Below are 10301 nucleotides of genomic sequence, written 5' to 3' on the forward strand. Positions count from 1 at the left end.
TTCAAAAGTTGCTGGACTACAACTCCCATCATCTCTGACCCTTGCTGGATGGGAGTTATAGTTCGACATCGTCCAAAGGACATTTCATTGGCTGTCCCAATATACGGAATCCAACATTTATATAGAAAAGATTAATGCAGCAACCCTAAACATATTGAATTGTCCAAAAGCCCCACTGAATTCAATGAGATTCATCTCTGATAAAGTGTGGAGATGGAGAGGCTGCATTTGCAGATGGGGCTGGAAGTTATTGCCTCACACACATTATTCACGTTTTCTTCCTCCTGAGGTCTACACAACAAGGTGCTTTCCCTCCAGATGTGGGTAAAGGGGTTAATTTCTAGTCATCTATTAATGTTTGTATTTTAACAGCTGCTGGATTTCTTGTGGGGATAAAGAGGGTAGAAAATTAAACCAGGATTGACGGTAATGGAAGCTATCCTTTTGAGGAAAAGATTATTTATTGAGACTGTTGAAAGTGTTTCTGTCTCTTTCAGCTGCAGAGGGGATCCTGGGAAATGGAGGTTTTTGTCAGTTTTGTTATTTCTGCTGCCAAAACTGCTCTTGAGTGGTAAATGCTTATTTTTATATCAGTCAGTCCAGTCTGGAGACAAACTCCAACTGGGCCTGTGAGGGAGATTTAGTCTCCTCAGGAGATCCTGAGGTGGGTTTTATTATGCAACAGACAAAAGAGAGGGAGGAGGGTCTCCCCATAGAACGAGACTCCTGAGAACACGAAGAGTTCGGCTCCTGAGTCGGCATCATAAAAAGACACCTCCCTCCCTTCATAGTCCAGAGTCACTCGGATCCTCCTGGGCTTCTCACTCAGGGACAGAGGAGAAGAATCAAGGGAGGTACGGGTCCAGTACTCGCCTCCCCAATTCCCCAAAGCCCAGAACCCTCCCTCAGGGCTTAAGAAGAAGCAACTCTTTCGCCTCACAGACTTCCTGGCGACCCCGACATCCCACCATTCCCCACTTTCCACAGTGACTTCCCAGAAATGTCTGCCTTCTGTGAATCCCTCATGTCCCAACACAGATTGAAAGGTATTGAATCTCTCAGGATTGTCAGGAAGCTTTTGCTTTTTGCCTCCCAATGCCACATTTTTCCGATCCTTGGACAGAATGAGGCTGGGATGGGCTGTGTCTGGATCCAGAGTGACATTTGCTGTTGGGGGAAAGATGTAGAATCAGCTGAGAGTCATAGACGGACATCCTAATCCAAGGAATACCCAGAAGAACCAGATTCCCTCTCAAATAAATGGGGTTCCTTGTCTTGCATTTAGGCTTGGGACACTGCTCTCCTTCTTCCAGACTTTCCCTGGAGTGAATACCTTCCTTGTTGGTTTTCAAATCAGTTATTTTCTCCTTTTTATACACACCTGCATTTATATATTCACAAGCTGTGCCTAAACTGGATCTGCCAGTTTATAGCTTATCTAGTGAAACCTGGCTGTGGTGGGTGCCTATTGGCTAGTGCCAGTACCATCACACACATATCCTCCTCCTCCCATCCCCAGAGCAGTTTGAAAACTATTCTCCAGCCCTCCTGTGAATATGGGTCTCCATCAAAAATTTACCTTTCTGAAACTGTAGTTTGAATAACATAGCATCTGAGGAAGATAAAAGATAATATGTTTAAGCACAAGATTGCTGTACCTCAAATAAACATTGTTAGAATAATATCATTTATTAACATGGCATCTGTTGTATCCTTATTTCAGGTAAAAGATGAGGTCATGTAACAAATTATTAAAAATGTAAGATGAACCAATTAAAGAAAACTAAAACTCCACATTGGTAAATGGGACTTAAAAATAGCAGAATAAAAATATTCAGCATTGAATCTGAATGCTCTCCCTGAAACGGGTCCATAATGGAGGCACAGAGGGTAGCCTAAGCAATACCAATCATGGAACAGGATGCAGGGGGGAGATGGACCCAGCCTTAACATCTGCCCCAAGTAAAGTGGTGTGGGAAATAATTAAAGTCAGAATGGTTAAACATAATGAGAAACTAAGCTTGCTGAGGAAGGCAGTCATCTCATGCAAAGGTAATTGTAAACAGATGCACATAGGAGGAAAAAATCCTGACTTTACTGTACAGTCTGGTGCAGGCTTTTGTTACAAGTGGCAGACACAATTTCTGCCAATGTAATTTCTGCCAATGCATATGAGGCATTTTGGAGAAAATACAATGATGGCTGGAGCACCAAGAGGGAAGTTATGATCGTGCCACCCCATGTCCACAGCAAAAACAAAATACAATGCCTAAGAGCCTGGCATGCTCTGTGTTGGACTAATATAATGCCCAGCACAAAATCCTTGCCACCATTCTTCATTACCTTTGAATTCTTTCACGATGTCCTCCAGAAGGAGATTTGTATCACAGAATCTGCAGGTCTTCCATTTTAGCTTTAGAGGGAAAGAAAGTGCATTCGCCAGTCTCTCTCTTCTCTCATACCTGATGGGGAAAAGAATGTTAACCCCCCAAATCCAGAATTCCTAGTAAAAGCAAAATTTTAAAATTTTAAATTTTAAAAGTAAGAGGAGAGAGAAAATGGTAGAATGTCTAGACTCTAGAGAAACAGGCAGGCACAGAGGCAGAGATTTCCCTTCACTATAGACTTCACAGCCAGACACCTGAGGACCAGAAAGGCAACTGCAGATCCTTGAGTCTCCCCACTTATTTTTATTCAAATAAGAAACATTATGTATGTTAAGTTGTGGGTGAACATATCAGATGACACAGCTCTTGTTTATTCACAGGCCAGAACTGAACTGAACTGAAGGGTTCAGCCAGCCTGCTTATATAGAGCTCCACTACAACTCAACAGTAACCATTTTCTGTAACTATCCAATCACTGAACGTCACTTTCAATCCCTTATTTGCATATGCGGACATGAGTGAAAACTATCTACAGTATCTCCCTGCTGGCCCAGGGTGAAAACTTCAGTACATAACAATGTACTATCGTAATGCTCAAGATGTCTCTCCTCCAACTTCACTTCATTGCCTTCCACAGGTGAGGGCCACGAATTATCCTGAGTGCAATGATAGCACAACACACATTTCCCTTCTCTAGATGTCTCCAGAGAAGGTGTAGAGAAAAACAAGATGGTTGCTGCTGTAACTTCTAATCTGAACCTGAGTGGTATATTAGCATTTGCTGCTGACTGGCAGTTCTTGATGGGATCAACTAAGGCACTGGTTGCGTGGAATTATTGCAACTTTCCCTTAGTAACACTTGAGTAAGGTCATAATATCTGCTTGGACAATTTAGATAACCTCTGCTGTAGAACCACATGCTCTCAGAGAAAGAGGAGATCTTCCACAGGTGTACAGCCAATTCAAGTTATCCAAGGAGCTCTGTGCAAGGGACAACAGAGAAGAAACTGATCCTCCAGGACCCTCACCCACATAGACCCCTGGTGTGTCTCCAAGCCTTGTTCTATCTCCCCCACAATAGTCTTCAGCAAAATATAGTATAGCAAGTGTAAAAGCCCTCATGAGAAAAGGCTTCCTGCCATCTCAAGCAGATGCTGCCATGCTGAGACGGTGGTAGTCAGGGTCTGTCATGGGAGAAGAGCAGTGCATGGGCCCTCACCATGCCTGGTGTAGTCAAGGGTGTGGGCCTGAGGTGCCTGCTTCTCTGCCTGCTCCCTCAGTCAGGGCCCTTTCCCAGTGTCCTTGGCTGTGACGCATTGCAGATGAGGAGAAGGTGACTATGTGAGATCAACAGGTAGCCCAGGCCAATAAGAATGAAGCCCTCCTGCTGCTGAGGTGCTGTCTCAGGAAAATGGGAACCACCCACTGCAGCACTTGCTGCCTGAGGCGACAGACACACTCTGCCCATTGGTAGGGCCATGCCTGCCCTCTCTGTTCCGTCACTCAGTAGAAAATCCAGCCTTGCCTTTATTATGGCTTTTTAATCATTTGTTTGAAATGTTTCCAGAGTCAATGAACAGAACTTCAGGCAGGCAGAGAAGAACCTCCAGCCATGTGTGATGAGGGGAGGGAGTGTTTTGGGCCTGATCCTTGGGTTGAGAATAGGGGTGCTACAAGTTCAAAAGAGAGGCCCCTATCTGTGCCAGTGAAATGATGGAGTTTGTCCGACAGTCTCTCCATCAGAAGCTTGGAGGGCCAGGTTTTATGTACTGTCCTTCTGGTCTTTTCCCAACCTTACAGAGTGATGCTAATGGAAATAAGCAGGATCCACTCACCTCTGCAAGGTGCTTCTCACATCCTAGAGGGGAAAAGAGAAAGGAATTCACTACACACCACAGGCCACACTAGGAAGACCCCCTCAGACCCTGGCCCTCGGATGTCAGTCTGCCCAGTACACACCAATTTTTTAGATAGGAATAGTTCAATCAGCCAATGTTGTTATCTCTCAGAATTTAATTTTCTAGTCTTTAGCTCTTTACATTTCCACATCAGTTTGAAATTTATAAAAGTCCCTTCTGAAAAGTTATTGGCACTTTAGTGTTGAGTTCTCTTAGTACATATATATATATTTATGTGCGGTTTTGCCTCAAACACACATTTTGCAAAGCAATTTTCTGCAATTTTATTTTTTCCCTATGTTATTTTCACTTTATGATACTGTATGAATTTTTGTAACTATTTCTTACCCATTTGGTGGTTTCACCTTTAAGTGCAAAGCCAATGAAATTTATTTGCCATTGCTAGTTTTGGGTTTTAACTTCTTAACATTCACCTGATTTTGTTCACCAAAAAATGGTGGCGTCCCACCCTTTTCCGGTATAATTTTCATTGTACAGTAGACACATAAGCCAACATGGTGTAGTCTTTCTGGGATATTGTCATAAATACTCACCCCTACAGCAACCTCAAATCTCAGCCAGTTACTGCTTACCATTTTGATTGTGGAAACATTTTTTTTAAAAAAACAAGGAGACTGAGAGGAGATATGGTAGCCATCTTCAAATATCTAAAGGGCTATGCCATGGAAGATAGAGCAAGCTTGTTTTCCTCTGCTCAGGAGGACAGAACTCAAACTAATAGCTTTAAGTTAGAAGAAAGGAGATTCCGACTAAACAGCAAGAAGAACTGACAGTAAGAGCAGTTCGACAGTGGAATGGACTCCCTCTGACAGTGGCGGACTCTCCTTCATTGGAGGTTTTTAAGCAGAAGTATGGACGGATTAGTTGAGATTTCTGCATTGCAGGGGGTTGGCTAGATGAGCCTTGGGATCCCTTCCAACTCTACAATTCTATGGGGGGAAAGCCTGTAGCATGAAAACTTACAGGAGGAATGTGAATATATTCCTGTTTACCCAGACATCTGATAGCTGAAGAACACTGCTCCTGGCAACCTCGACATCATGAGATGGAAGTCTGTTTTAAAATTGTAATTGCTTTTAGAATGCCTTAAACTGCAGTTGTTCTCAATGCTTTTTATTGCAATGGTTTTTAAAATGTTTTTTTGTTTGTTTTTGTATTGTAATCTGCTGCCACAGGCCCCTTGGGGAGGAAGGGGAGGATATCAATTCAATAAATATAATCATCAGCAGCAGCAGCAGCACTGAACAAGAATCTCCAGTGAATAAACCATCCCTGTTCTCTGGGATGCTCCTGTACAGAACAGACCTACCTAGAGGCTCAGTAAACAGCCTCTCTACTACTTGTATAGATGAATGAGGCACATAAAAGTATGCAGGCACCCTTTTCCAGCCTTGTGCTGTTCCTGCCACCATCCTACCTGCAGGAGTTCACTCGCTGGCTGCTGACTCTTCTCCTCCATTTCCTGGATGATACTTTCAAGAGAGGAGAGATTTCCGGAGAGTGTGGCCAGGTGCTCATTCCATCTCGTTGCAATCTCCTCCTCCATCTGTTCTATCTCATTCAGCAGACATTTTTCTTGTTTTTCAAGAATTTGGCGCAGTTGTCTGAATTCCTCCACTGTCTTCTGCCTCTGAGTTTCTGTTAATTTCTGCAAGAAGCAGATAGAAAGAAGAAAACAGGAGGCCAGGTAATGCCTACAAAATGCAGATACTAAGGTTAAAGTGTGCATGAAAATGTATTTATTAAGGTAAATGGCCTAGAAAAAGGAATTAGGGGATACTGCTTTGCAAAATATGTGTATACTTGGCAAAACCTCATGTAAAAATATGTATATTAGCAGAAAATGATACTAAAATACTGGTGGATTTTCATGAGAACTTAAAAAAATCATAAGTGAAGTGGAGATGTGGAGAAGTGAATTTAAGACAGAAATATATGAAACTAAGAGAAACAAAAGTAGATTTCCCCATCCCTCCTCAGACCCTACTTGATTCGTCAAGTAGTTGTTCCCTTCCTACTAACAATAGTGACACTTACAAGGAGGTCTTGGTTTTCCTTCTCCAGGTCTGCGTCATATTTCAGAATTGTTTCTTTCTCTTTCCTCAGAATCTCCAGGCAGTTACCTATTATTCCCTAAAGAGAAAACAAAATCTCAGATTGCGACTAAGACCGAGAAAGAGAGATAAAGAGAAGTCAAGCACTATGCTCCATTCTATTGCCCAGTGGCTCTGCTCTTAGCTTTTTAACTGATAATCTCTCTGGTAGATTTTAGTTTCTGACACTTGCTCTGGGAGATTCATAGAATCATAGAACTGTAGTTGGAAGAGACCACAAGGATTAAGAAGTACTGTTTTTGGGGGGCAGGGGGCAGGTGGGTGTGGGGTAACAGTGCCCCTGAAGGGCCAGGTGCACAGCCTGGGAGTAATTTTGGACTCACTGCTGTCCATGGAGACACAGGTCAATTCTGTGTCCAGGGCAGCTGTCTACCAGCTCCATGTGGTACACCAGCTGAGACAATACCTGCCTGTGCACTGTCTTGCCAGAGTGGTGCATACCCTGGTTATCTCCCGCTTAGACTACTGCAATGCACATTACTTGGGGCTACCTTTGAAGGTGACTCGAAAACTACAACTAATCCAGCTAGACTGATGACTGGGAGTGGCCGCCGAGACCATGTAAGATCCTAAAGGATCTTCAGTGGCTCCCAGTACATTTCCAAGTGATGCACGTGAACGTAAGCAGGTACTTGCTTGGTGTTAAATAAGGATCAGGCAGACGCAGCAATGGAGAATATGAAGGTGAGGTTTATTGCCAGGCAATAAGGACCCAGTTTGGAATCTCTTCCAAAAGGAACTGGGACCCCGATTGACAGAAATCCAGAGATCTTTATACCTGAGCAGATCACAGCAAATCATAGATCATGAGACAATCATGAGGGATTCACGATATTGTCAGCAAAGAATTAGCCAATTAGCAAGCTTCTTGCCACGCTACCAGCTCCTGGTCAAGCACTGGTCAAGCATGGAGTTCTAGTTCTGCTTTCCGATGCTTGCAGTGACGCTTTGTCTAACCTTTCCCCTAGTTATGGCAGGACAGGGAGTTTGGAGATTTTGCGGTTTCCCTCTTCTGTGGATTAATTTAGCTTGTATCTGAGGGGATTTTGTACCAGAATCTCTGATTCACGTCTTCCCCTTGTCCAGGGTACACGGATGTTTGTAGGGGAAAGGTCGGCTCCTAACTTTGCTGTTTCAAGCAATTTGCAGTTAGCTAAGGCACAGCTTCCCTTGATTCAAAATGGATTATAAAATACTGTAAGCCTTGATTATGTGTGAGCATATATGAATATATTGATTACTGATAACTGATTATATGGATAGCATAGGGGTAGCCCTTCTTCCTTGCCTCACAAGCACAATTTAGTGTTGGTGCTGACCTTTAAAGCCCTAAATGGCCTCAGCCCAATACACCTGAAAGAGCATCTCCAACCCCATCATTCATCCCGGACTGAGGTCCTCCTCCGAGGGTCTTCTGCTGGTTCCACTCTCCCTGTGGAACACCCTCCCATCAGATGTCAAGGAGATAAAGAACTATATAACTTAAAAGACATCTGAGGACAGCCCAGTATCGGGAAGTTTTTAAAGTTTGATGTTTTACTATGCTTTTATATAGGGACGTAGGTGGCACTGTGGTCTAAACTACTGAGCCTAGGGCTTATCGATCGGAAGGTCAGCAGTTCAAACTCCCGTGATGGGGTGAGCTCCTGTTGCTCGGTCCTAGCTCCTTACAACCTAGCAGTTCGAAAGCACGTCAAAGTGCAAGTAGATAAATAGGTACCACTCCGGCGGGAAGGTAAACGGTGTTTCCGTGCGCTGCTCTGCTTCGCCAGAAGCAGCTTAGTCATGTAGCCACATGACCCGGAAAAACTGTCTGCGGACAAACGTCGGCTCCCTCCGCCAATAAAGCGAGATGAGTGCCACAACCCAAGAGTCGTTCGCGACTGGACTTAACTGTCAGGGGTCCTTTACCTTTACCTTTAAGCCACCCAGAATGGGTGGGGAAACCCAGCCAGATGAGCAGGGTGTAAATCACCACCACCATCATCATCATTTAGTCCAATCCCCTGAAAAGCAGGAATCTTTTGCCCAACGTGGGGCTTGAGCCTACGACCCTGAAATTAAGAGTCTTAAGGCTTAGCTGTGCCCCCACTCCCGAAAACTGGGTTATCCCTCAGGTTTCTAAATGGACATTTTTTAAAGGAAGGCTCTTTTGTGAAGTTTCATTTCATTATTGTTACTTTTACTTTGAATTACATTACACAAGAGCATATTTGCGCTAGTGTAGAAAAACAAGTGTAGTGGGGGGTTTTTTAAAGAAAGTAAAAGGCCTTTTAAAAAGATGCACCTGAAACAAAATCAGAATTTTGTTTTTATTCATAATAGCACAGAGGAGAGTTCTCATTAAAAAGTGTGCTTCTCCCCGCTCTAGCCTGCTACGCCCATGCAGGCAGGTCCCACTCTGCTTACTAGTTCCACCAGCTGAGCCTAGCAAGGTGTAAATGTGATTTGAAGTGACGGCACTGCGTTTTAAATCGCAAATGTGTGCATAGCCTTAGGCCTGCCTGCACGTTTCTAAATTTGATTTGCAGATTTTTGACTTGTTAAGAAATATAAACCTTTTTCTACCATCACTTTGCCTCAGGAGTCTTCATTGCAAGTGTGGGGGTAGTCAGGCAAAACTTCACAAGACTTGGGGCAGCTTTTGTAATAGTGGATGGCATCAGGGATGGACTTTGGTAATCTTTGGTATTTTGGCACCCTCATATGGATTTCAAGTGAAGCCCCCTTTGGCACACAGAGAAAAGAATTACACTTGTGCCACCCACCTCCCATGAGACCCCAAGCTTCTCAATGGCTATTTAAACAAGCTTTCAGGAAATTTTTGCATACACTCCAGTAGGAATGCCATATTTCAAAAACCGGGACACCCCAAACGTTGTTGAGCGTTTTTCCTTCTCACTTGCCTAAGATCCAGGACAAAGCAGGAAAATCCATTTTCTGATGAAAATAGGAATGTCCTAAGGAGAAAAGGACACTCCAGGATCAAATCAGATACTGCGATGGCTTCTGTAAATCTGGGACTGTCCCTAGAAAATAGGGACACTTTGAGGGTGTGTTAATGTCACATCTAGTTGAACCTAAGAATTACAGAAAACCTCCCAAGAAAACCCACAGCTCTTTACCCCATCAAGATCCCGAGTGATTTCCTACCTTGTACTCCTGAGAAGCCTCCTCCAGAGGGATCACCTCATGATGTCTGTGCTCCTTGGACCTGTCACACACCATGCAGATGGGGGTTTCTTCCTCCTTACAAAAAAGCTTCAGGGGCTCCTGGTGCTTCTGGCAAACTCTCCCCTTTCCTTGTTCCTCCTCCCCGCTTTGGAGACTGAACTTCTTGGTTATTTCCACAAAGTTAGCCAATTGCCGGTTGGGGATGAGATTATTTTGCTGGACTGCTCTTCTGCACTGAGGGCAGGAAGCCTCTGCCTCCGATTCCACCCAGCACTGGATCAGGCAGGCTCGGCAGAAGTTGTGCCCGCACTCTGGGATGGTCACTGGATCCTGGAAATACTCCAGGCAGATGGAGCAAGTGGATTCATCGCAGAGATCCTTTATGGGTTTCTCAGCAGCAGCCATGGCTCCCTCGGGCCAAAGAACCGAGCTAAGTTTCTCAGTTTTCAGTCACTGGGTGTTTCCCTACCTAGAAATGACTGAGGAATTTTTCTTAATGCTGTCAGTACTATAAATACTGTGATAAACAAATAAAATACTGTCATTGTGGAGGAACACACCCAGTTTAAAGGAAACACACCTCCCTGAAGGAAGAGCCGTGTAAAAGGGGCTTCCCCTGTCCTCCTGACCAGGATGTCTAGTCTCTTACTCTGCTCAAGGGTCTGTTGGAGTGGGTTGAAGTAAAACGTATAATGTGACCAATGTAA

The 10301-nt window shown here is 44.0% G+C and overlaps 1 protein-coding gene across 1 annotated transcript; it reads right to left on the reverse strand.

The window, feature by feature from the left end:
• Window positions 1-559: 559 nt before the first annotated feature.
• Window positions 560-10229, reverse strand: LOC128409068 (zinc finger protein RFP-like). The gene is made up of 7 exons (XM_053379272.1): window positions 9574-10229; window positions 6344-6439; window positions 5724-5954; window positions 4223-4245; window positions 2344-2462; window positions 1580-1612; window positions 560-1167 (listed from the first exon to the last, which is right to left on the reverse strand). Exons 1-7 carry the CDS (start codon window positions 9997-9999, stop codon window positions 650-652), a joined length of 1446 nt encoding a protein of 481 aa, XP_053235247.1. The 5' UTR covers window positions 10000-10229; the 3' UTR covers window positions 560-649.
• Between the last annotated feature and the right edge of the window lie 72 nt (window positions 10230-10301).

The sequence above is a fragment of the Podarcis raffonei genome, chromosome 2, assembly GCF_027172205.1.
Source record: "Podarcis raffonei isolate rPodRaf1 chromosome 2, rPodRaf1.pri, whole genome shotgun sequence".
Taxonomy (NCBI): domain Eukaryota; kingdom Metazoa; phylum Chordata; class Lepidosauria; order Squamata; family Lacertidae; genus Podarcis; species Podarcis raffonei.

Coding starts and splice junctions, on each gene's coding strand:
- LOC128409068 (XM_053379272.1), bottom strand. CDS start 9,999: ATGGCTGCTGCTGAGAAACCCATAAAGGATCTCTGCGATGAATCCACT. Junction 5,955..6,343: donor AGGAAAACCAAGACCTCCTT/GTAAGTGTCACT, acceptor TGCTTCTTGCAG/AAATTAACAGAAACTCAGAG. Junction 1,168..1,579: donor CAAACTACAGTTTCAGAAAG/GTAAATTTTTGA, acceptor TTCCCCCAACAG/CAAATGTCACTCTGGATCCA.